Genomic DNA, 27762 nt, shown 5'->3' with positions numbered 1-27762 from the left:
TAGCATATAATATTTAGCAAGAGTTTATATATTCCACACATTATTATATGTAAAAGGAATTATACAATAACAAATAAATTAAATATCTACTTGAACAATTTAACAATGTGTACTGAATTAATATATGTATTAGATTATTTTTGTTTGAATATTTGCTTCATTTTTCAAAGAACTACTTTGTTGTCTAATCAGTTGTCATTATTTCAATTTAAAATAATGGTATTATAATATACATATTATATATTACTATAAAATGTATATTTTTATTTATATGCTAATATTAAAATAAGCAGTAACTTTAATTTAATTACACATAATTTATATTCATGAAAAATATACATTAAAACATTAAATGTGAAAAAAAGAATACAATTAATAAAGGTAAAATAAGCATGTTGATATGATAGCCTTAATTTTTTTTACAAAATTTAAAATACAATGCATTGATTGCAGTCTTATTTTTTTCTTTTCTCAGCGGTTGGAAATTCTGTCATACCTTTTCCACCCAAGCCACAGGTACCAATACCAACTCGTCCATTAACATTATCAGGAGAGGCAAATATACTTTTTTTCGGTATGCCTTTTTTCACACCCTAAACATATGCGAATATACATTTTTAATTAATTAGACAATAAATAAAATAAAATAATATTAAATTATTTTTAAACACATTGGTTTTAAAGATAAATATATCTTGTGAATATTTCCTATATTATTACGTGTTTATTATCCTTTGCCAATAATATAACAACTATATTATTCATACCAATACCTAAAACTTCTACAATTTTTTGTCCATTTAATGAAAATTTAACTTTAAAAATATTTACTTTAATTAATTAAAACCAATTATTGTAAACTATTATTATTATTAATAATTAGAAAAAATTATTTATGGTCACAGAAGTGGTAGGCAATCATATTTATAGCTTGAAAAAAATAATTACTTTAAACCACAGAAAAAATTTCACTAAATGTACTTCTTTAAAATATCCTATAGAAATAGTTTATAATGTTGTAGTGACATACTAGGTTAATGACCTATAATTTATGGTTGCAACAACTTGTTATATATTATGATTAATTTTACTGGTTTTTATGACTTTCTTGTATAAGCATATGGATGTAATGATGTTTATATTTGGAAAATTTAGTCAAATAGATTTATAAGGGTAATATTATATATTATGACTTTAATTAATACAATATTAAAAATAAATTTAGAATAGTATAAAAACAAGAATTGTATTAAAAAAAAAACACATAACAAAAAAAAGAAACAGATTATTTTAAAATTCAATAAATTTTACTAATATTTAACAAAAATACAATTTACGTTTTGATAATATACATTATTAGAATGAACATTTTGTAATTTAAATATAATATGATAAACTGTTTTATAATGACTTTTTTTAAATTTTGGTTGTTATAAGTTATTTTTCTTGACCTTTGGAAATGTTATTATAAACAATTATACTTCATGTTTAAGGATGTGACAGTATGCACTGTATACTATACAGATATGTATCAATAATATAAATATATTTATATATAATTTAGTTTAGGTTTCAGTAAATTTATTGAATTAACCATTATAGTAAATAGAAACTTGTGGATTAAAAGGATTTATAAATATTTAGTATATCTTACTTTAGTAGCAAATGCTAGCCATTTATTTTTTTCAACTTCACGTTCTTCTTCTAACTGTTTAAATCTCTGCTGTTTAGCAAGTTTTCTTTTTTTTTGATATTCTCTATACTTGGCTACAGGTTGTTTTCTATCAACAGGTAACAATAATTTTACAATTATATAAAAAAAAAAATAGAGCATTTTAAAATGTTTTACTTGTGTTTCATTTCATTAGGATGAGTTCTGGGCAAATCTTTAATAAAATCTAGTGTTGTTACAGCAGCAGCTTTTTGTCCATCTATTAAAACTGCTACCGCTTCTCCATCAATAGTCTCAATAGTACCTTCGTAAAATTTACCATCATCTGCTAGCTGTGCCAAACATCTGTCTCCTGATTTCCATTCACCTTTCGTCTTTGCAACAGATGGTAATATATCAGGTTGATACGATGATTCTTTTTTTGTTTGAACTATGGAAAATAAAAATAAATGTTTACAATTTAATCATTATTCAATATTATCATTAAATTACTTTACATTTTTATTAAAATTACATACCAATTTCTTTTTTTGGTTGAGTTTGCGTTCTTACAAGTTCAGCTGTTAATTCAATAACTTCTTCTAAATCAGTTTTCAATTTTATAAGTTCTGGGTCATCAGGGCTATTTGTCAATGCTGCTTCTACCTATAAGTAGAATAAAATAAAAGCAACACAAATATTACAAACATGTAAAGATTTTCCCAATGTAAGCTAATTAGGGCCTAAAACAAAAGTGTATAGAATTGATACAATATATTATATACTATGGTCAATAGACCATAGCTTTGCCAGACAAACCTTACCGGTGCGTATAAACGATAACATCCGGGTGTAGAATGTTCAACATGGCTGAATCCTAAAAATTCCGAAAATCTTTTAAAAATCTTTACTAAAATCTCAACCAGGAGTACTTTTATTTAAATACAGACCATGGTTATTTGTTTTTACAGTAACCAATCAGTTGGTGAATAAATATCAGCTAAAACTGTTCCAACTGCAGTTGCCAGGTGAATTGGGTATAATGCAGGTAAAGCAAATCTGAAGACTTTTATGAACAGCAAATTTTCTCTACAATTTTATAAACCGGGAGAAATTATAAAATATTTTAATTAGTTGTTTGCCTAATTGTAATACCTTGATACTTTGGATGATGCCGATGTAAGATACAGATGGTGCTAATAATGTTTCCAAATGCTGCATCTATTTATTATTACAAAAAAAAATATTTACGGTGAAGGATTTTCACTATAAACTGTTACCTATTTTCTAATACTGCAATAATTATACATTTTTTTTTTAATTGAACTCAAATGAGTGAAGCTATATTTTATCTCAATAATGAGCAAATAATTACTTACATTTTTATATTGAGAACTAATATGAGATAAAATAGAATTAGGGCATAAAAAAAAAAAAATGGAATGAAACTAAAAATTAAACAAAAGAATTTTACATGTAGATTTTGATGATTTAGACAATACCTACATGGCTACATTTGAAGTACCTATATAATAGGTATTTTAATAATAATAGCATTATCTTTACATATTATTATAATTAAAGCAAACACTAATTTTTTTAAGTCAGCCATAAATATATATAGATAATGCAAATTACACTAATTTGTTATATTTAAAAAATGTTGATTTTCAACTTATAATTAACTATATAATTTAAATGGGGTTTAACATCATATCAATTTTACATAATGGCAATTAATTGAGCCTTAATCAAAACATTTAATTTTTGATAAATTAATTAAAATTTAATATATACATATATATTTTTTTTTATTAATATAAATTGCTACATTAGATCAAGATGAAAAAACATGTCAAAGTACATACCTATATTTATGTTTCATAAAATATTCATTTTCAAAAACTTTGGTTAATTTCAACAACCATTCTAAATTAGTTAATTTTAATATATTAAAACACTTATACTTTGTATTTTATTTAATGTATTTGTTAATGTTTTAGAAAATTTAAAAAAATAAGTAGATACTCAATTTTTGTACATAAAAAATGTGTAATTTTGTCAGGTAACTTAATCATAATATTACCATTAGTGATTTCGGGTTAACAAATATTATGTTGTACACTAAAATGCAATTAATTGATTGAGGTAGGTACCACTTGTAAAAAGCATTTTAAATTCTAAAAGATATGATAAGTTACTTGTTGATATTTTTAATATCTATGTAAATACTATACAATATTTAAGCTGGGTTCATAGTTACGTTGTTTATCGTGTCATGTCTAAAAGTAGAGCTCGGCCCAATTCTGGAAATCTCTCGGTAGATCAAGGTTAGTGAATAAAACCATGATTACAACGATCAATCAGAATACTATAAAAAGCACTTACAACCTATACAATAGACAACATAGATGTGAACTCAGTTTAAAATCAAATGGATTTTGATACTAACATATGGATAACAATATAACATCAATCATCAATGTGAAACAAATGCACAACATCCAGATGGTTTTTTTTATAAATATCTAACAAAATATAAATGTTACATACATTGAATAACAATATCGTTCATTTATTATTTTATATAATCTGTAACCATATTATAACAGCATTATGCAAATAATGAAAAATAGTTACCTGCTGCAGTTGCAATTTGTAATTGATCAGCTCGTCCGCCATTGATAGTAGTCGTGTAGTTTTGAACGTGCAAATTGGTTTGTGAACAATTTATTATACAAACAACGATTTTATCGCTGCCAAAACCGTATGATTTGGTAGATATTTTTTAAGATTATTAATAAATTATATACAAATCTGTGCGTATGTTTAGCAATACAAACCGTGACCTAGGAGACCGATCTATCACCACTTGCCAGTATTAAAATAAAATTATTATTATTATTATTTATTGTCGTAAGATGTTATTCGTGATTAAACGTTTTCTGATTACAATTTATGACTTAAAAGTACTGAGTAGTAAGTAGTCACTGGTCTCTGCTGTTGTAGAACTTTAATTTAACTATGAATATTAAATCATAATAATAATAGTAGGGGAAGCACAGAACATCAACTATAAAAAAAAAAAATACAAATTACAAACTTACAACCAGATGGCAGGTCATGTCAACAACATACCCATTACTCGTCGACCACATTCGAAAGTAAATAGGAATGCTCTCTAGTCTTTTACTAGCAAACCAATATTCACTATCATTACGCATTTGTCTAACACGACGTCACAATACCACCAAACATCTTATCAATAAAAAATCCAAAAATTTTGTTTACCGAAGTCCGAAATGTACAAAACTTAGACTTTAAAATAGTAATAAAATATTTTACATTTTTACCTACTTACTACTTAGCATAGACATTTATTGTGGGAGGGAGTGGGGCAAACGGGGCACTTGCCCCTCTTCATGGAAAGTTAATATTAATTTGTTAGTTGTTACTATAGTCTATAACTATTAACTACCTATTTAAAATGATATTCTACCTAATGACTTAGACATCATAAAATATTTTTAACTATTATACATTAAGATAAAATGATTGAAACGAAGAAATGTGCAGTTCTTATTCATCAATACTGAATAATATGTTATATTGTATTTTCTCTTTTTTAGTATAGGAAAAATATATAATTATTACAATTTATGTTAATTAACTACAATATATCAATATTATCAATACATACATGCTTTACCTATATAAAATGGCATATAATTAAAATAAAGTAATAACATTACACCTCTATTTAGCCTTAAAATGTTACCAATGGGCGTCCATGTGTATTAGTATAACAATTTTATTAAATTACAATCTTACTACTCACTACACAGTAGTCACTGGCCACAGTAAATTAACGGTTCCGACGTTGCTAATTTTTTTTCTTCTTGCTACTAATGGAGTTGTTAAATATTTTAGCGCGGATTATTACATTGTTTATTAATCATTACAATTTCTTAGAAGATTGCTAGATTATTACTCACTACAGTATATTATTAAAAAAATATATATGACAATATTTTAATGATAATTCAGTATTAAAAGTTTTATATTTTTTATTAGTCTGTTGCAGTTCACATACTGAATATTCCTTTTTAATTTGGAATTCAAATAATATTTCTCAAAATCAGAACCTGAATACTGTTTAAAACTGTTAAATATAATTTAAGATGAATAAAATATTGAAAAAATTCCTCATTTAGGCCGTGCAGGGTATGCTAATATAATATTATGAAGTTATTTTAAAACTATTTAATTAAATAAAAAATAATAAATGCTAATTTTTTTAATTCAATACATAATTTTGATAGATTTGTTAAGTATATCTAGAACAAAAACCTAGGTTTTAAAAGTTTTAATTTTAAATATTTTTCATTATTATAACTTATTTTATTTTTAGTATTACAATAATTGACTGAGCATGAGTAGAATAAAAGATTAATAGATCACTAAACTTTCAATATTGTAGTTTGTAATAAATAATAATGAAAACTAAATAAAAAGTAATAGAATAATAGAATAAACAACAACCTATAAGTTATAATTATTAGTTTTTTTTTCTATGTTCTATGTTGACATGTTGTTACAACACATTTTTATAATATGTCTATAGGCTATATGTGAATAAAATATATATTTCTTCACTAAAGACGGCTTATTTAACGACAAAAATATATCTTATATCATTATATTATACTCAAAATCCTTAATAAATTATTTAAATTGTATTATATTAAATTAATGGATGAAAACATAATTAAATTGTTTTTATGATTACATATGAATGATATTTACTTATTTTTTTTTAAATTTACCATAATATTATCAATGACTAATTGATATTTGAAAATGTTATATCATATAATATTTTTAATAAATAAATGCTTATTTTAAACCTACATTTTTTAAATATTAAAATCAATGTTTTTTTTTTATAGATTTCAAAAATAAAAATTAAATAACTCACATTACTCAAAGGTTATCAGTATATCATATTTAAACATTTTGTAAATTGTGTAATGTACATGATAAAATTACACAATTACCATATTAAGTAACATTACTTGTTACTTCCCTATCTTCCATTAAGCTAATCTAAATTATTTGTCACCAAAATTATTTATTGTACATAAACTTGTATACATTTTAATTATTTATAAATAGAAAATAACATTTTTATTTTAATATTAAAATATACAAATTTATAAAACTTTACTCTTGGAGAGTTGTTGTAGTTGTCCATAAACTTTAGAAGGTGGAGATCCAAGAATTAGATTACAAATGGCTCTCATAGCTACTTGTATATTTTGAAATGATCCTAATATATGAATTTTTGTGTCTGCCAATACTATTCTGGTTTTTGTAACATTTTCAATGGTAAATTTTGTTCGTCCTCCTTTTCCAGCTAATCTACCAATTGCACGAGATAAATGGTCTCCTTTTAATGTTTTAACATCTTTAACCTAAATAAAAATATAAGTAATATTAAAATTGTCTATAATTAAGTATATAAGTTATATTTATATTATTATTAAATTATTTGTCTTTTATTTTTTTGGGAGTGAGTGATACATTACAAAATATAGAGGTATTTATACGAATATCAAATTTATATCTAGTGGTTGAGATGCTACTGTTTGTAACATGAAAACACTAAAGCTAATTCCCCAAAAAATATTCGTTATATTGTGTTAAAACTTTACATTTTTAACACAATATTATTGAAATACAGGCCAATACTAAGTTGCTCCTTTTTTTTCATTTTCTTAAATAATTCATTTATTTATTATTTACTTATACTCATCACTTATTTTCTAGTATTTTCAGCACTTTTATATCATATAATATATTTTGTAAAAATCTATAAATAAAGTATTGAAAATTGGCAGTTATTACAGATATCTGGTCACTGAATGGGATGTGAATAACGAGGTGATTAAAAGAAAGTTTTGTATATAATATTAATACAGTTACAGTATTTGTTTATAAAATATATTAAAGGCTGTTGTGTTTGTATATAGTTAATAAATGAATCTTTTAATATAATAGCTGTTGTTTGTAATATAACATAAGGATTTAAGTAGCAACAAATGATAATTTTAGCTACGTTAACTATAAATTTTTTGTTAGAACAATGTAAAAATCATTCTGATTATTCTGAACCTTAATCTGACCTCCTAAATTAGTAATAATCTACATTGAGGACAACAAAAATCAAGTATCAAAAATATACATTATTTCATTGTTGCAGATACTCGTGCTAAATCAAACAGTCATGATACAATGATGAATGAAAAAAAAAATTGATAATGAGATTATAAGTATCTCCATTGGTCTCTAACTGATGCCATATAAGTGTACACTATTAATGTATTATAACTTAGAGATACATACTTCAAAAGATTCAACAAACAAATTGTCCAGTCTTATTAATGCCAGTGCATCTTCCACTTCAAACCCGTAGACAAATGCCTTGACAAAGTCTGCGGCTTTTTGCAAGTGTTGCGAGCCGATCTCATCATCTGGAACGGGATTTCTGATTTCAACATTTCTGGATTTGACATTGAATCTGATATCCAATCGGAGGTGTTCGACAACAGGCGTGTAAATCTTTAACCAGTGTTCTTTGAGCGGTGTAAGCCTATGCGACGGAACGGGAACCTTGCGCACCTCTCGGTTGTCTGAGGTGGACTTGGTGGACTGGATTTTTCTCAATGGTCTGTTGTGCGTTGACATGGCGTACTAAAATTTGAGGGTTTTTGCGCTACAAAGTATTAAAAATGTATAGTTAATATTCACCTAACATGCAGGAAAAGCATAGATTAGGTGTAAAAAATAAAACCCTCACACACGTGCACGACGTGCAGGCAAGAAATGATAAGTGATATTTATTTTTATTATTTAACAAATAATAATATTATTGAGTTCTGAGTGATAACGCTGATAAATGATTCAATGGAATGGTTTGAAGGGGGGAGGGTACTTTTGCCTGGGAGGAAAAAAATCATGCAACGATATCAAGAACAGCAGCTGGTAAGTAAGTGTTACCATGGTCGTTTTGGGTCTTTTTTTTCCGATGGACTACTCGCATAAAGCGTAAATCCGTCCCCTGTGGTGGTCGCAAAAACCACCGATCACGTCGTTCATCTCAGTAAAAGAGCGAACAAACTAACGAAGACAACAGCAGTGAACAGCTTTGCTGATCCGTCCACGGTCCGCCGTCTAACACGGTCGTCAGAATAAAGAAGAATCGAACCGTATTTATCCTGCCGTGTCGACCTTGTTCGGCTGCTGCAGCTGGCCCGTTCTTCGTAGCGTTGGCCAACCTTCGTCGCCCCGTACCTTTGTTATCTGCTTCTGGGATATTGATAATCGAATTGTCGTAATTCGTAAAATAATAATAATAATAATAATAATATTATATGATTATGCTCGATGTGATATTATTATATACACACATCGTATTGCATTATACATTATTATTATTATACACGCATCACACACACGAACTACGAAGAGCATAAAGGAGGAATCTAAAATTAATTTTTCTGGCTTGTTTTAATTCATTATTTTTCTCCATTCCGTATTTCGTTGTTTGTTTTACTCTCTCTGACGACGGCGACGACGAAAACAACGATTAACATTGACTACAGCGACGAATAGTGGATACTCCTTTTTCGCTCTGACCGTTCGCCGCCCCGTCTTCGGTTTGATCGCAGTTTTGTTTTCCGAACGCATTGCGTCCGCAGAAAGATGTCACTAAGATCGAAGACTGTGTGCGAGATATGCGGCGAATCGTTTTTGACTGAAAACAAACTATCCAACCATATAACGGAACGACACGTCCACTCGTCTACGAGTCCGTCGCCAAGCGTCGGTTCATCGTCCAAGCGCCGAAAACTGGACGCCGACTCCGATGTCAGGTGTCCGCTCTGTGACTACGTAGATCTCGACACTGACCGTCTGCAGCAACATGTTAATCGCATGCATTTTGACCCCGGCAGTCCCCGACGTCCGGGTACTGTAGACTTCCCTTGTCCGATATGCCCGCTGGCGTTTGATCACTGTGATAATCTCGAAGCTCACATAAATGAAGAACACCATGATATTGTTAGCCCTCAAACGGTAATATAAATACACCACAGTATCTTGTCACTACTGTACCCCATTAATATTTTTATTACCGTTATAATTAATTATGTTGTATGTATTTTTCTGTATATATAGGACTGTGATAGTCAGAGGATACCGTTGTTGGAAAATATCAACGAAGGTTGTGTGATATGTGGAATGAAAAATTTTGATAGCTTAAGAGATTTGGATGCACACATTGAGCAACATTACCGAGGTATTGCCTGTTGGCTATTATATATTATTATTATTATTATACTCGATGCTATAGAGGAGAGTATATGAAGATATATGCCATATATCTTCTAGTTATGGTCAAATACTCTATGTTGTAGTGAAATAATATAAAATTATATACTTACCAAAATACCTAATGAGGATTGTTTATAACTTGTATTGTATACTTTCTGTTTTTTTTATGACTACAGCACTGATTATTCTCTATTCTTTTACTTCACATTATGTACTATATTTATTTAATATGATGTCAAATTATTTATTCTCTTTAATTTAAATAATTACTATAGTACACTTATATTGTTGTTTCTTTCTATCATTTATAAACAGTATGATCATAAGGACTAAATAGGATTATCTGCATGATCTGGGCTGGGTCTAGGCTAATCAAAAAAACCATACAGATTAAAATATAATTGTTTTTGAAGAACTACATTTTTAAGAAATTTGTATTACTAGATATATTACAATTATTTAGATTGATGTTTTTTGATCAGGTATTATATTTCAGCACAATTTTCCAAAATTAAATTAACAATTTCTTGTAATTACTTTTGAGTTTTTACCAGTTACAATTTTTATTTATTTATTACTGGGAATTTAATGTATCTTATAAAAGAACCAAATTATGTATATATTTATGTTTTTGCAAAAATAAGTATAAAAAAAATATGAAATATTTAATAGTGTTTGTTCAACATTAATTTTGAAAAATTGTATAAAAAAAAAATAGATTAACGAGAATAACATGTTACTAGAGTAATTGATTGTTTAACTGATACGGTAATATTAAAAATTGTTTATATATTTTATATTATTTATTACGACATTTATTCTCCATTACAATTTATAACAGATTGAATGTATTTTCCACAAAATTATGATTATCGTAAATATATATATGAAAAGGTATATATAAAATAATACATTTTTAATGTTCTTTTTTATAAAATATTTTAAAAAAAATACATTTATTTAAAAAATTTTAATTTAATTCAGTTTTATTTTATTTAAGTTTTTATGAAACATGCTCATTTGTAATCCGAATAAAAAAAACTACATTCAAAAGACATGTTTTAAAAATATTAGCTTTATTAATTACTTACAATATTCAATAGTTATCTTTCTTCTAGAAATTAAACACAATTTTCGTGTTCTTTGTTATACAATCTTTCCCATCTTACTATCTTATTAACAGTAAAATTCAAGAGCTATTCATAAACAGTTTTTTAAATTCAACTCTTAAAAATTAGAAATTCTGGTCATGGTAATACAATACATTGTTTATCAAAAATGTATCAATACAATTTTTTTGTCTTAAGGTTCAACACCACCTACCCAAGATCATTTATCCAATCATGATCAACTATTGGCAAAACAATTGGAAAAACAAGAACGTGAACGTATGAAACAAAAAGAACAAGAAGATTTTCAAAAATTACAATCTGCTTATGGCATGGATAACAAAGGCAATTATAATCAACAAACTATGACTAACCTACAAGAAGCTGTATCCAGTGGCCAATTAACTGTTTATGATTATTACGATAAAATATATGAAATAAAAATGGCTGAAAGTAAAGGACTTGATACTGGTGAATCAGCTACTAGAGGTTAGTTTAGTTGTTAATTTCTTTAAATCTGTCCATTCATAAAATTATTGCTTACTTAATATAAATTCCCATAACACCAGTAGTATCTAGATAGCTTGGTTTATTGCTTCTAAAACTGGCATACTGATTTCTCTAATGTTTTTTTTTATGGTTTATTTACAAAATTCATTGTGATACACAGGTATAAGTGTATAACCTAACCTATTATATAAATGTAATAAGAATTTTCAGTGACAAATTATGTATATATGAAACGTATGTCATGTGTATATGGGTATGAGATAATATAGACAATTAATGTGAGAGCAATTTTACATTTTTTAGCATCGTATACTTTAAATTTATATTTTGTAAGAATCACATGTAACAAAACAAAAAATTTTCAAAAAATAACGAAAATCAATCTTAAAGTACAAATTATTTGTACCTAATTAGTATAATATAGTCCTATGTAATAAGGCATGTAGTTAATACATTTTTTTAGCAACTAACTTGGCTTTGAGATGGGCATGAAATCCAAATATCTTAATTATCCAGATATCTAAATCCGGATTTGAATCAAATTCTTATCCAGATTTTCTGAATTATCCGGATTTATGGATTTGCTTTTTATATGACTTTTATTCCAAAAATTCGGATTTTTTAAATCCGTATATGCCCACCACTACTTGGCTTACTTAAGTTATAATGATCCAAACTCAATCTTATATAATATATATAATTCAGTTTCAAGTTAGCAATTTACGTATCTTTTATAATAAAGTAAGTTGTTTTAAATTATCGTAGAAGTAATGTGAAAGCAGTCCCCACGACGTCGTCAATTCAAACACGAAAAAAATAAAAAGTTAATTTAAATGTAACTATTATTAGATAATTAATGAGTGGTATTTAACTCTTAAAAAACTTTAGTCAGCATTGTTTCCTCAACACTAGTAACTTAAACTCTAATGTTTATAATTTGGCATGTTTTTTTAAAGAAATCAGAATTATACCAAAATATGATTTTAATTTGATTTATGAAGATTAGATTTTAAATTTATTTGCACATTTGACATATTTGAGCATATATTTATAAATAGTGATTATTTCTAGGTTTAGTAGTATATTTTTAATTTTCTTATTAGAAATAATTAAAAAAGTTCCATTTTATTATTATTTTTAACATATACAAAAACAATTTTATAATGTAAAATCAATTTTTTGAATTTATATTCTAACCTTGCAATCCAGCGCGTTTTATTTAATCGTATGCATGACGTGTAAATGCTATTTAATTACATAACACATTTTCATATTGTTATATATTATATGTTTCATGTCACTTAGCAAAACAATCCTTAAATTGTAAATAAGATAAATTAAGATTATTGTAACTAATGTCCCAAGTCACCAAAGCAGTATTATAGTAAAATTAATCATGTTTAATAATTTAAAATGCATAATATTTTGACATTTGTAAGTGCATATTTCAATAAAATTATAACCATTATATCTGATCGACATCCGAACTCTACCAATAACTATCATTTTTTGATATATTTAAGAGATTTAAAGTAAATGAAATTATTGTTTGAAGTTTTTTTTTAGCAAATACAATATATATATAATATTCAATATTTTTGATAATTTTTTCTTAGATTTATATACATACAATACAACTTTTCATATAAATCTATATTTTTTATATAATTTATCTACAAAAGTATAATAAAATATTTGTTATTGAGTAAAAGAGTTAAAAAAATGTATTACAAGGTATCTCATTAGTTGTTTTTATTAAAACATAAAAATTGCTTAAATTATTTTAAAATTAGGTAGGTATTATATTCTATTTTCATCAAGTTAAATATATTATTTTGTTTACAAATTATTAATTTTATGTTCACATGTTTTTTAAAACTTCAAAATAAGCATACATTTATACTCTAAAAAAATTACTAAATATCTAGGGTGAAACATAAATTAGCCAATTAAAATAATTTTTGAAAGTAAAGTGATTGATAAATACACTTATAAAAAAGAACAATTATATTCAGTTTTTATTATTCAAGTACTTATTGTTGATGATTTTTGATATTTTCATAAATGGTAAAAAATTTGTATTGTGATTTGGGATTTATTTCTATCATTTCTGTAAAAGATAAAACAAGTATGGTTAATAATTTTACATTATGAATTGATTATGTTGCATTATAATTTCATTGACAACTATATATGATAATTTTATCTTATCAGTTGTCAGCCATTTTTTTTATTGTGCATTTAAAACAAATGACATAAATAAATATTAAATTGAGATAAAGCATTATTTTTTTTATTTCTTTAGTAATATCAAAATATGATTTATAAAACATTCTATTTATTGTTTTAAATAATGTTTATTACTTTAAAATTTTGTAGTTTTTCTTGTATGTTTTGTTAAATGTGAAAATTAAAGTATTCTACAAAATGGCTTCGGAGGAAGTATTTTTACCATGCGAATTTTGCCACAAAATGATTGTGTTAATAAATGTATATACTCATCAAGCTGAATGTCAAACAAAAAATGACCCCTTAAGTAAATGTGATGGAAAAAATAATAATATTTTGCTTCCATGCGAGTTTTGTGAGATTCCTATAGATTTTAATAATCTAATGTGTCATCAAATTATATGCAGAAAAAATTTGAAGAAAATTAAAAAGTCAGCTTCTTATACTGCTGAAAAAACTAAATCAAGTTTAAATTCAAAAAATATGATGCTGATTAATGAAACATTTTCTTTTCAAGATCAATTTAATCAAAACCTTTCAAATATACCAAAAACAAAAAATTCTGTCCAAAAGAGTAGCTGTAATTTAGATTTGAACTTACCCAGTACTAGTCAAAACTATGTAGTTCCTACTTTGGTATTAAGAAAACTAAAAGTAACTGATAATCACTCGAATAATAGTTTGTTATCTTTAAACCCAAGTATTTTACCAATAAAATGCAATTCTAATACTAATTCTATGCATGTTGCCAATGTAAAAAATAAAATGGGTATTAAATACAATGATAAGTCTCCCTTTATAAGTTTGTATGGCAGAAATGTTCAAAATGATTCTACCTGCATAAATATATCTTACAGTGAGCATAACTTACCATGTATAATGTGCAGATTATATTATATTGAAAAATTTTAAATAATAATTTTATACTTAGTGTTATTAACGTACATTTTATTTAAATATTTTTAGACTTGATTGAGTACATTCGTCACTTCAGTGCTTCATCACCAAATGTAATAGAATTACATTTGGCTTCTCCAACCGATCATTATAGATCAACTTATGGCGACAAAGGTTGGGGATGTGGATATAGGAATATGCAAATGTTAATGTCCAGTATGCTTTTACAAATGGATTATAACGAACATATATCAAGAGTGTGGGAAGTTGAGAAAGGACCTTTACCACGGGCATGGATGCCATCTATATCAAGATTACAGCAACATTTAGAAAAATCCTGGAGCATGGGTATTGATGAACCTGGTAGAGAACAATTAGGTGGTACTGTGTATAACACGAAAAAATGGATCGGAGCCACTGAAGTTGTTACTATGCTAACAGCTTTGAAAATTAAGTAAGTTTAATTTTGAAGTATGAAGAAAAAAATAATGTCATTGAATGCATTTTAACTCATCAATATAAATGTGGTAGATTTAACTTATATTTGTGTTAAAAAATGATAGGAGACACATTTTTAATCAGTCTTTACATACATTGAATGAAAAAAATATTTAATTATATAATGTATTAACTAAATAATAATTGAATATATTCCATTGTTTAGAACATTATTAATTGACTTTCGAAAACCAACTGGTTCGAAAAATACTCATCCAGAAATGTTTCTCTGGTTGTATGAACATTTTAGCAATAGAAAAAAACAATTTATTCCTCCGGTTTATATACAACATGAAGGTAATTGTATTGTTTTTTTTTTTTTTTAGGTAAAAGCTAATAAATAAATAAATATTATTATTGTATTTTTTTAGGTCATAGTCGAACTGTAGTCGGTGTTGAAAAACTATCTGATGGTACAATTTTGCTGTTAGTATTAGATCCAAGTGGTCATTATGATAAATTAAGAACAGAAGCTGGGATGACAACTATGTCACATATAAGAAAATCTATGTACACATTCAAGGCAAGAGAGTATCAACTAGTCACAGTCAGTGGCATAATCACAAGTGATTCAGAATTTGAAGTAAGTAAAATTCACTCACCATTTAATTCTGGATAATTTGTCTAGTGTATTGCAGACTTGTTTACTAAGTTAGTTTCTATTCTTAGCCTAGGTAACTAGACAATGAAAATAATGTTATTTTCTTTTTAACAATGTCATGATATTAGTATCTATATAACAGTCATTAAATAGGCTAATTTTTTTTAACCTAGACATAACCAAATATTTTATTTTCATAACACAATTTTCTTGAATAATTTGCATATGTTTGTAAATAAATTCATTATTAAACAAGTCAGTGATTCTTATTTTTAGAGCTATGACCCTTGGTAGTTCTGAACCCTTCTGATTATTTAAGTTCACTGTTACATAAATGATTAAAAAAAACCTATGTATGTATGTACATAGAAATATATTTTTGTGTCATAAAATAACTTCAATTTTTAATTTGGTTTTTACTTTAAAAATATTTAAATATTTGGGGTTTTGAACTTACTTACCAATTGTTGAATATCTAAATTGATTTCTGGTGATAAATAATTGACAATAACATATAATTCATATTTTAGAAGAATCTAAGTAAGTTTTAAGTTGAAGGCAGATAGTTGTATTGAATTTTGTAAAGAAGTTATAATAATTACCGTTGTTAATACATTTCTCACATAATTATATAACTTTTCCTGCCTTAAACATTCCATTTCAGTAGTTTGGAAATACTTTAAAACGTTGTCAATGTGCTAGTTTCATTAAAATGATTTTTAATAATGTTTTTAATTGTTCCAGAGTGGCAAAACGATTAAATCTACTCGTGGTTCATAACAACTATTAAGAAATTGATTTTGCAGAGCTTAAAAATGTTGTTTGTATTTTAATTTTCCTTTTTATACATTCTAAAATTCTGTAAAATATAATTATAGCCCAAACGCAAACTATAATGTTTAACACTTTTAGAATATCTACATTACAAGTTACTTTATTTAATGTTTATAATATAATCACTTAAAATCCATCATTACAGGTAGTGATTTTAATAAAATACTGTACTTTATAGAATATAAATATATTTTTTTTGTAATTTAATTTATTTATTGTCAAAACAAGAACTCATAAAATAAATAGAGTTTGGTTTTTAAATTAATACATTTAATAGACTAGACAAAATTAATGTATCTACAGTGTAAATTTGTACAAAAAAAAAACATTTACAACAGATTTTAGGAATGCTTACTATTCAAATACTAAAACCCATTTTTCTCATGCATTCCTTATGTGCTTCAATTAGGTGTCGACAATTTTCTTCTCCGTTTTCCATAATACTGTAAAAATCAAATAAGTAAATAATAAGTAATGGTATATGAATCTGGATTTTTTTTTTTGTAATTAATTATTAGAGATTATGTCAATAATTTGAGTTTCCATAAAGTATACATATATATATATGTATACATATATTTATGCGTGTGTGTGCAAGTTTAGTTTTAGAAATAACAGATTTAAGATATATTTTTTACTTGTATAATAATGATACTTGAATACTGTCAAAATTAAAATATTATTAGATTTTTGTTGATTTAGTTTTGTCTTTTTTTTTTTTTATTTATATATTATATATTATATTATAAATAGTAATGATCTATAATAAATGTTATTATATTGATAAATCATGAAGTATACAAAATATTATATTAGAGTACATCTTTGAGATGGAATTGTATGAATTTTACAAAATATTAAACATCCAAATAACTAATATACATTATTCCAATATGATATACTGTATTCATAATACCAAATCAAATTTTAAAAATACAGATAAATTATAATATTTTGGTCTTATCTATATTATATATTTTTATAAACAGATGAGATGAATTCAAATAATATATTTATTTCATAAATTTTCCCTATTACAAAAATGATTTAAACTTGAAACGCAAATAAATATATATTTTAGTTAGTAAAACTAAACAGAAAATGTTTTTAATTTATATAATCATTGTAAATATGTCATGCACAAAATATTAGAACGTACTTATTATCATAGTCACTAGTAACCAAATGATTTATTATCTACGAGGAGATTTCTATTCTTAATGAAATTCATTATAATGAGGTTAAATTGTAATCAATATTTTATTAATTTGAAGTTTTTCTAATAAACAACTTGATTTAATAATCTTAAAATATATGAGGTTTTTCCAACAAATTCTCAGATACATCCAGATATTAGATAAGTTTTTAAAATTAATTAATTAATTGTTATTGATTTTAAAAATTTACCATAATTATTGTTGATGAAAAGAGGTGTACTTTCATAAAGTACCTGTATTTATGTCAGAATGCTTTAATCTGGGGCCCACTTATCTATTTGAACCCCACAAACACATTTAAAGCATATCAGATATTTTTTTAAATAATTTATTACAAATGCAAACCTTGAGATTTGAAAAAATTAATAATTGGCTTGCTACATAAAAAACAATGAATTATACCCCAGATTTATATAATTATGTTAAAATGGTTTTAGATTTACAGATGATAGAAACTTTTATTTTTACTGGTAAATTAAGATACCATCAGTAATAAAGTTAATATCTATGCATTTAAGAGTTTTAATACCAGTATATAAAAATTATAAATATAGGTACCGCAAAATAGTAAAACTACAACTTGATCAAGAATTTTCTCAAGATTGTAAAATAAATAGTTAAGTTGAATTATTATTTATTATACACTATGTATGAACATGTTAAAAATCTTTTGATTTAATTCATAATATAATTGAATCAAAACAAAAATATTGGTATTTTTGAGTTTATATACAAATAAAGCTTAACGAACTGCTTTGATTATAGTTGTACAACATTTAATAATTTAAAATATAGACATTTTTAAAGGGGTAAAGAATGTGTTATGTGGAGAAAAATTGCTTTAAGTTAATGAAAATATTACTGGCAGGTGCACTTTTTTTAAATTTTTTTAACTGATCAATACATTTTAGCAGGTAACCCAAAAAAGGTTTAGTGCCTGATTTACTATTATAATATAGGAAAACTGATAAACATTTAATTACTGTTAATTCGTATTACAGAAAATAATTAATTTTACAAATATGTAGATAATATTAAATAAGATCTTCATATACACAAAATGAAATTAAAATATAGCTGCAAAGTTGCAAAATTAATAAAATAATATTACCAAGCATCTCTGGTTCTTTTCGTTTCCGGACAAGCACAACAAGCTTTTAATTTTTTTGGTTCTTCGGCGGGCTTATTCTCTGACGATGGTGCAATGGATTTATCACTGACCAAGGGCATCATTTTGAACGTTAAAAAATACTGGGATAGATTCAAAATTCAATAAATTGTTGCGTAAGTTGACGCAAACGAAAATGTTATGTGGTTATATGCGGTGAAAATGTAATGACTCAACCAGTCAATCACAAGACGTACGAATGCTCTGAACTCGAGTTGAAAAGTGAGTTTAAAATGTTGATGTTGAAGTTGACAATCAGTTTTTTTATTTAATCATGGTTGTAGATTACCGCAGGTTATGAAATATATTTTAAGGTTATATTTGTGAAGAGGCCTGGGCACACTGAAATAGAGCATTAGAGCAGCTGATGCTGAGCTTGATATCACAGAATAACCTAATAAGTGGTAATAATCAAGGTGGATTCACCTTGTCTAATGTTTTTAAAGGTAAAAAATACTAAAAATATCTTGTCTTATGTCTATATCATGTTTTTAGTTTTTACACTAATGTCTAATCGTGCCACAAAACTAATGCCGGTTTACATAAAAAATATAATCATTAAATGTTTATATAGGGCAATTCTTTTATGGAGCTACTCATTGTTTCAAAATCTATTGATGGTTTTGCAAAAAAGTTTTTATATAATTTCCAGTCGAATTGAAATATCAAATTTTTTAAAAAATATATAGTTATTAATATTTTTTATCGTAATATACTTTTCAAGTTTTTTTAATGACAATATACATTTTTAATTTAATATTTTGTTAAAAAGTTTTTGGAGTATTTCGATACATAAAACCCAATTAGGACAAGTAGTTTATAAGTATTTAAAGTTTATAGGTGAGTTGCAGGTATACCCTACAAAATGTTGGTCTACTACTTGTCCGAACTTTGATTCCTATGTATTGAAATAATCTGAAAAAAATTCTGCTTCAAAATATGGAATTAAAAAAAGTATAGGATAAATTATATATACATAATACATGTATAAAATAATACTTAACAAACATATTTACCTATACGTGTATTATTCTTTTATTTGCATAAAACGCATTCATTAATATATAATATATTAATATCTATTCCTTGAGTTGTGTGAGACATCATATAATAATAAAGTGGAGAGGGAAAAAATTATCATATTTTTTGTATATACATAATTTTTTACGACGACGCAACGTACACAATTTAAAATAATTGATGGGAAAAACAAACGAAATAGTTTAACATGACACATAGTCTATATCAGTGGTCTTCAACCTTTTTGGACTAACGACCCACTTTTTTAGGCCTACATTTTCGCGACTAACGTAAGCTTTGTAAAAAGCTAAAATTGCTTAATGCTTTGCAGTAGTACTATTAAAGCTAAATAAATAAAAATTACATTTTAGTAGGTATTTTCATTTATTAATTTTCTAAGTTGAATAATTAAAAAATTATTTTTTACTTTATATAATTTTATAAATTTAATTGTTATTTTAAAAAGAATAGACTAATTACGACCCAATTTTAAAGCTTACGCGACCCAATAATATGCACCACAATGCGAGTTAGTTCCTTGTTAAGGCCGGTGTGCTGGCGGCTTAGGGTGCTTCGCTAGCTGATATTGTTGGCTTTACAAGCTTCCTATGCTTCTTCTTACTCTTCAGGAAGTTCCCCGCCAGCTGTACCTCCGTCCTCTTCTTCACCATCGGTGTCCCTACCTCTGGCCACACACGACAGGTCAGTCCAGCCAGCCGTCCTCGTCACGGTGTTCACGGACAGATTTTCGAACAGACAGAACTTCGAATTCAACATCACCAGATACAGTATTTTGCACTGGCTTATTCATATTGACTTCTTTAGTCTTAAATAAATATCACATATTCACATGGGTCTGCGGCGAAATGTCTAATTCGGTATCATACCCAACCATTTTCCAGTATTTTTGCGAAATATGATGAGTATTCTATACAAGGAAACAACGCCAAGTACAATTCCAATAATGATACATACAAAATACATAACGTTTGGTGTATCTGAATCCGAAAATGCTTGTATGAGTGAGTTGTATTGATAAAACTAACTGAATAACCTGAAATGAACTGTTAAATAAACAATAATAAAAGACAATTGTTTATTTTATACATAGATGCCTACCAATATACCATAGAGGATAGAGATTATAAATTTAAAAAGAGTGGGCAAGTGGGTATCGCTCTTTATTTGAATACAATGATAGGTATCATGGTTTACGAAAAACGATTCTGACAGGAGATAATCTGTCAGTCTAGTCTAGGATAATTAGTAGGATGTATTATATTATTACCTATATTTAATTTGTAACATATCGTTATTTTACGCGGTTCCGTAAAAAATTAAATTTCACACGCTCATAAAATGTTTTCTTTATTGACACTTGAATTTTTTTTTACAGTTCTTTGAAGAAAAAGTTATGGAGAACCTTGTTTGGGTTCTTTTAAACTTAGGTATAAATCACAAAAATATTATGAATTTTCAACTTCAAAATTCTTTGCAAATTTTCGGGATTTTGACATATTTCGCAAACATTTGAACTTTAAATGATTATAAACAAAAATTGTGACAACGATTTTTGATTTTTTTTTTTACTACAATAAGAACAACATATAATAAACCTAACCCCCAAAGTACCAACTAAATTCATTATCCTTTTCAAAGAGAGTTAAAAATCAAATCACTATTACTACTCCAAAAGTTATGACATGGATTAATTTCAACCTATTCCTTATTATACCATACACTTTAAAAATATGAAAAATTAACTTGCCATTCTATGGTAAGTAGATATTAATATTGGCTAAAAAATTAATACCAATAATACATGATGTAAATATAATATTAATAATTCATTAACAAAACCTCAAATTTAACACATTTGTTACAAAGACATACTCAATTGTATGGTACATTCAACACCAACTATATAGCAGAACCAGTTAATTTTTAATTTTTTTTAATGCCTTCAAGCTTCAAAAATATACATTATTGACTTTTGGCTATACAAATATATATATATATATGGACATAAAATGGTAAATAAAAAAATATATTTTATATATTGTTTTAGGACTAAATTAAAAAAATTACTTTTCAGTTTCTAATATTATATTATTTTTAATTGCTACTCTTTCATATAGAAATTTGTTTACTCCCTTTTAAGTTTATTTTCAAAACAATAAATATTGATGTTTTATTTCATCTAATCAGTGGCGACCACCAACATAGCCATTTTATTGGATAACATTTCAAAGACATATTTTGTAAACTTGTTTCCAACCACGTGTCACATGGAAAATCATCCTCAAAGAATAATTATCATTGATATTAATATTAAAAATCATATGAATACAGCAATATCATTCAACATTTATCAACATCAGTACATCACATACCACAATTAATGAAAAATAAGTTAAGAAATTATAATAATTATACAACATTTCTAAAAATAATACTTAAATAATTGTACTAATGAATCTTATAAAAAAAATGTATTGAAGAACATATTAAATATGATGCAGTTAAAAAAAAAAAAATGTTATAAAAAAATGATATTTTATTTCTCATACTCAACTGTTATTATTATAATGTTTAAGTAAATAGGAAACAATTTTTGCAATGATAAAAAATAAACTATTTCTTTTTTTTACCTCTACCACTATTCTTGGTTTTCTTATCAGGAGGAGGTGATGCTGCTTTTTTACTGGCTTTTTTCTTCACCTAGACACATGATAGTTAAAATAATGTATATCATAAATAATAATTAATATATATTATATTGTGTATATACATACAACCATTATCAAGGCATCATTTGTAATATCTTCATCATCTTCATCATCAGTAATATCATCAATCTCTTGTTCATCACCCAAACCTTCAACATTATCAATGGCTTTTTTATTCTTTTTTGTTATGTTGAATGTCGGTGCACTTTTATTATACGCTCTAGTAAAGGCACTTTTCACTTTAGCTGGGATGTCGGACATGAGATCTTTATGTCCAGGCCATGAAGATAGTTCATTAAGAGATTCCACGTCATCTTTCACAAGATGATAATGATTCATAAACTCTAAAGATTTATGAACACCATCACTACCTTCGTCAATAAGAGGTTTGAGAATTTTATCTCGAAGAGTGTTTAAGTAATCAAGATTTATTGCTTCCTTACTGGCAGATAATCTAAATTATTTATTTAATATGTTTAACAAATTTCTTTATAACAAATTTATAGTTTATTATACACACAAACCTTATTCTCGTATGAATTTGTAATTCTTGTAAAAGTCTGTTCATTTTATTTCCCTTAGAAAATTTCCCAAGCCAAGCAGGGAAGTTAATTTGTTTACTAACATGACCTCTAAGAAATTCTCCAGGGCAATAACTAGAAAATATAGCCTAAACCAAAACACAAATATTTAATAATTTAAATTAATTTTAAAAGAATTATCATAGTACAATTTTTTATTTGTATTTGATTATTATTTGACAATTTTGACTTGGAATTAGAAACAAATTTAATCAAAAAATTAAAAAATAGTCCATAGTTACATTATTTGTATAAGAATAAAATTGTATTTTTCAATTAAACTTTTAGTTGTTATTAATTAATTGTAACAGTTACAAATGTCTACAGAAAATGAAGAACTAAGCATTGTTTCTCATATTAAAAAAGTAAAAAAATTAAAATGTAATTATTACTTGAGCAGGAAGTAAGCTCCAATTATTTGTAGATCTAATCTTTGCACTAACTATATCTCCTATTCGTATACTGTCAGCTGCTAATGAATAACGTTCAAATGTTTTCCATTTAGGACCTCTGAAAAAATTATAACCAGTAACATAAAGAAAAAATATTATGTAAATAGAAATTTACTCGACATCATGAGGAACGGCAGCTAAATAATTTTCTTGAACAAATAATGGAGATATGTTATAATCATAGAAGAAAAGGTCACATTTATCAGTAATATTCATTGATTTATGTTCTTCAGCAGAAAAAACTTTTCGCACAACATCCCATGGACCCTAAAACAAAATTATTACATAAAAAATATGAATAACTGAATTAAATATCAGTTATACATTACCATTTTAATATATTTTTTGTTTATGTTTAAATTATCTTTTCCTGCAGCCACAACTGATAAATGATTGAGTGTTAATCTTATATCATTATCTGTACTAGCAATAATTGAAGATAAAGTGTCTGGAGATATTTTCAATTTTTCTTTGTAACATATACTCATCATAGCAGCCTAAAATTATACATTATAAGTACTGATATACTTGGCTATTTAAGTGAAGAAGTATTTTTACTTTAATCTGTTCCAACTTCGGTTTATGAAATCGAAGATCGAAACAATAGTTAGATAATGTACGTATTTTTGGATGATTTCGATCATTGCACATACATATTACTGGGCATTTAGCATTTTTAATTAAAATTATTAATTCTTGTACACCACCACGATCTTCATTGCCTGCCATACCATCAACTTCATCCATTAATAATGCATGTTTTTTAGTCACAGATTTCCCACCCAAAAAAGGACTTAAAGAAGTTGAAGATAAAAGTTCAGATACGTGATTTTGCAATTGTTTCTTGGATCTTGTATCTGAAGCATTAAATTCTACAATATCAAAACCCAACTCTTTACAAACTAAATGTGCAGTTGTTGTTTTTCCTAAAATCAAAATATAAACAATATTATAGTGTCATGAAATCATAAATTTATTTACAAGTACTTACCAACACCAGGAGAACCAGAAAGTAGAGCGGCTTTAAAAAAAGCTCCATTATCATCCTTAGCCCAAGGACCTAAAAAAACATATTGATACATTTATATGTTATAAATTATAATTAACAAATTTGGTAATATTTTTCAACCTTACTTGGTCTAGTTAATTTTTTATTGACTCCTACTCCATGGTTTGAATACCAGGATTTTAACCAATTTACTAGTTTATTAACATTGCTTTTTTCCCCTGTTTGACCAATTATCTGTTTTAAAGTTAACGGTTTATATTTTTCTACCCAGAGTTTTGATTCAATATTGTCAGCAAGAACAGTGGATTCAATTGGCTGGGATGAAGATGATTCTGTTGTATATCCACTTTCCTAAATATTAATTAATATGATACATTAAATAAAGCAATATGTAAATAAATTATAATATTACTTACTTGGGTGTCAGGTGAATCTATAGAACTTATTTTAATTTTTTTGTTCTCTGGTGTTTTAGTAGGTGAAATTTTTCTTTTAAAACCTGATTTACCAATAATTGTTTTTTCTTCATCAAAATTTAATTTTTTTTTTGGAGATTCTAATTTTAACTTGGATATTTTGTTTTCAGGTCCCAATTTTAATGGTGACATTGATGGACTTTTTGTTTTTTGAGGTATTATTGTTAATTGTACTGTTTGTTTTGGAGATGAAGTAAGATTTGAAATAAATTTAGATGATGATTTGGGAGTGACAACTATATTTTTCTTATTAATTGGTGAATTTGTGGGTGTTTTGAAAGTATTAGATTTATCTGGAGAGCTTATTGGTGTAATTTGATTTGATTTAACAGGAGTTTTTTTAGGCGATGCAGCTACATCACTCGATTTTGAGTCATTGAGTTGTTTTTCAATATTGTCTAATTCTCCCCATTCAAAATCAAAATCTTGTTCAAGCAGATCGACCTGAATAATAAATAAATAAATTTGTTTTTCAAATTTAAGTAGTACTAATAAACAAACAAAAATAAAAAACAATATTTTATTTAACTCAAACATGGATATTTAAGGCACAAATATTACATTTTAAGAAAAATGATCTACTTAAAAGTTAATATATCTGTACATAAAAAATATACAGTATCCCATTTACCCATTGCGATATCCCCTGAAATAATTGAGATATCATAATTCTGGGTTTTTAATAAGATTCACGGGGACAAGAACTAAAAATATTTCATGTTTTAATTTATTTTAATGTTTTGTAAAAAATTTAAAAAAATATTTTTTTTTATTTAATTATTTTCAAAAAAATTGAAGACAACTATCACGTAGAGTTTATTTTTTTGAAAATATTGATGTTTCAACATTTTAGTTTTATTTTTAATATTTTTTCTAGTTTCGAAAAAAACTGCGAATTATTCAATAAAATAGTGGTATTATTGTATCAAACATGTGGCCTGTGTGTTCGTACAGCCAGCAATAATTCACCATTTTTCTTGAAACTAGAAAAAATATTAAAAACCAGGAGATTAATGAAATTAAAATGTTGAAATGTCAATAATTTCAGAAAAATGAACTCTACAAAATGGCTATTTTCAATTTTTTTGAAAATAATTAAATAAAAAAATTAATTTTTTAATTTTTTTTATCAAAACATTAAAGTAAATTAAAACATGAAATATTTGTAATTCATGTCCATGTGAATCTTATTAGAAAACCAGAATTATGTTATCTCCATTATTTCAGAAAATATCGCAATGTATAGTATAAAATGGAATAATCGTTGATGAATTATATTTACAACTATAAACCTATTTTATTTAAAAACATAATATATTAAAAATTAATTATATAGGTAAAGATTACCTATTACCATGGTTGTGCATTTTTAAAAAGGCTTATACAAATAAAATACGCACTTGATTTTTTTTTTTTTGTTTAACCACATTGATAGTGCTTTGTTTTACTGGTTCTGAACCAAAAACATCTGCTGGGTTAATGAGTTTTCGTTTTTCAGGTAACTTTTGTTTTGTTTTATCTATTGGTGTAGGAGGTACTACATCATCATCATCATCACTCGATAGTACATGCTTTTTTTTCGATGATTTTGGTTTCTGACTTGGTGAAATTGTTTTATTTAAGTCTCCCTTTTTGTTGCCCGTGCCAGTTTTTACTAAATACGATCTTATATCCTATAACATTAATTTTATTCTCAAGTATTTTGTTGATAAACAGTGAAAACAATATTTCAATTTTAAAAGGTGAGATATTGGAAAACACAATTTGTAGTTAATACAAGTACATGTGTGTTAAGCAAAATATTAAAATTGTGTACAACTGATGATATGACTATACTTACTTTAGACATGTTGTCTGAGACAAACACTACGAGTACGGAATACTATAATGTTACGAGTAAAGTCACGACTATCTAATATCTATATGGAGATTCTGTAGATAATTAAAACTAATAAGCATTGGGACGGTTCGTAGAATGAGTTTTGAACTAAACAAAACCGTGTGAGAAGTATAAAACGTTAACAATTTAACCGCCAAAACACCATTATTATAATTTTATATAAAATTATTATTATAATTTAATATATATTATTATTATTAATACTGAAAATTTTAAGTATCAAACTCGAAATTATCAACCGGTAATCACTCACTATTATTATTATTATTATTAATTATATAACCACAGAATAGTAAAACGAAAATAAATATTGATGTCCACAGAAATGAATGAAACCACAGAATAGATATTAGATACTAGCTCGTGGTCTATAGACAATTCAACGTTTGGAACAAGTATTTTGTGGAACAAAAGTCGATTAAGACAAATTGGAGCGAAATAAATGCTCCGATAAGATTAAATAAAAGTTATTATACCACGTGATACT

The 27762-nt window shown here is 25.9% G+C and overlaps 4 protein-coding genes across 5 annotated transcripts; 1 reads left to right on the top strand and 3 right to left on the bottom strand.

Moving 5' to 3' along the window:
• Nucleotides 1–297: 297 nt before the first annotated feature.
• Nucleotides 298–4697, bottom strand: LOC132921549 (survival of motor neuron-related-splicing factor 30). Its single transcript, XM_060984621.1, has 5 exons — nt 4292–4697; nt 2191–2317; nt 1850–2102; nt 1655–1781; nt 298–593 (listed from the first exon to the last, which is right to left on the bottom strand). The coding sequence occupies exons 1-5, from the start codon at nt 4331–4333 to the stop codon at nt 456–458; spliced, it is 687 nt and encodes a 228-aa protein (XP_060840604.1). The 5' UTR covers nt 4334–4697; the 3' UTR covers nt 298–455.
• A 2065-nt stretch (nt 4698–6762) lies between these two features.
• LOC132919745 (RNA-binding protein PNO1-like) lies at nt 6763–8551 on the bottom strand. The gene is made up of 2 exons (XM_060981557.1): nt 8057–8551; nt 6763–7125 (listed from the first exon to the last, which is right to left on the bottom strand). The coding sequence occupies exons 1-2, from the start codon at nt 8396–8398 to the stop codon at nt 6865–6867; spliced, it is 603 nt and encodes a 200-aa protein (XP_060837540.1). The 5' UTR covers nt 8399–8551; the 3' UTR covers nt 6763–6864.
• Nucleotides 8552–8703: 152 nt separating this feature from the next.
• On the top strand, nt 8704–17424 carry LOC132919744 (zinc finger-containing ubiquitin peptidase 1-like). Of its 2 annotated transcripts, XM_060981555.1 has the most exons (7): nt 8704–9787; nt 9890–10010; nt 11353–11643; nt 14860–15244; nt 15455–15585; nt 15660–15871; nt 16634–17424. In XM_060981555.1, exons 1-7 carry the CDS (start codon nt 9416–9418, stop codon nt 16667–16669), a joined length of 1548 nt encoding a protein of 515 aa, XP_060837538.1. In that variant the 5' UTR covers nt 8704–9415; the 3' UTR covers nt 16670–17424. The 2 variants fall into 2 exon arrangements, with proteins under 2 accessions (XP_060837538.1, XP_060837539.1); XM_060981556.1 differs by lacking the exons at nt 8704–9787; nt 9890–10010; nt 11353–11643 and adding an exon at nt 13998–14749.
• Nucleotides 17425–22665: 5241 nt separating this feature from the next.
• On the bottom strand, nt 22666–27595 carry LOC132923439 (replication factor C subunit 1). Its single transcript, XM_060987430.1, has 12 exons — nt 27216–27595; nt 26776–27048; nt 25316–25819; nt 25025–25250; nt 24882–24950; nt 24449–24816; nt 24220–24387; nt 24006–24157; nt 23831–23948; nt 23382–23527; nt 22924–23311; nt 22666–22849 (listed from the first exon to the last, which is right to left on the bottom strand). The coding sequence occupies exons 1-12, from the start codon at nt 27222–27224 to the stop codon at nt 22763–22765; spliced, it is 2508 nt and encodes an 835-aa protein (XP_060843413.1). The 5' UTR covers nt 27225–27595; the 3' UTR covers nt 22666–22762.
• Between the last annotated feature and the right edge of the window lie 167 nt (nt 27596–27762).

Source organism: Rhopalosiphum padi, chromosome 2 (genome assembly GCF_020882245.1).
Source record: "Rhopalosiphum padi isolate XX-2018 chromosome 2, ASM2088224v1, whole genome shotgun sequence".
Lineage (NCBI taxonomy): Eukaryota > Metazoa > Arthropoda > Insecta > Hemiptera > Aphididae > Rhopalosiphum > Rhopalosiphum padi.
The sequence above is the reverse complement of the archived record's forward strand: the minus strand, read 5'-3'. Positions and strand labels throughout refer to the sequence as shown.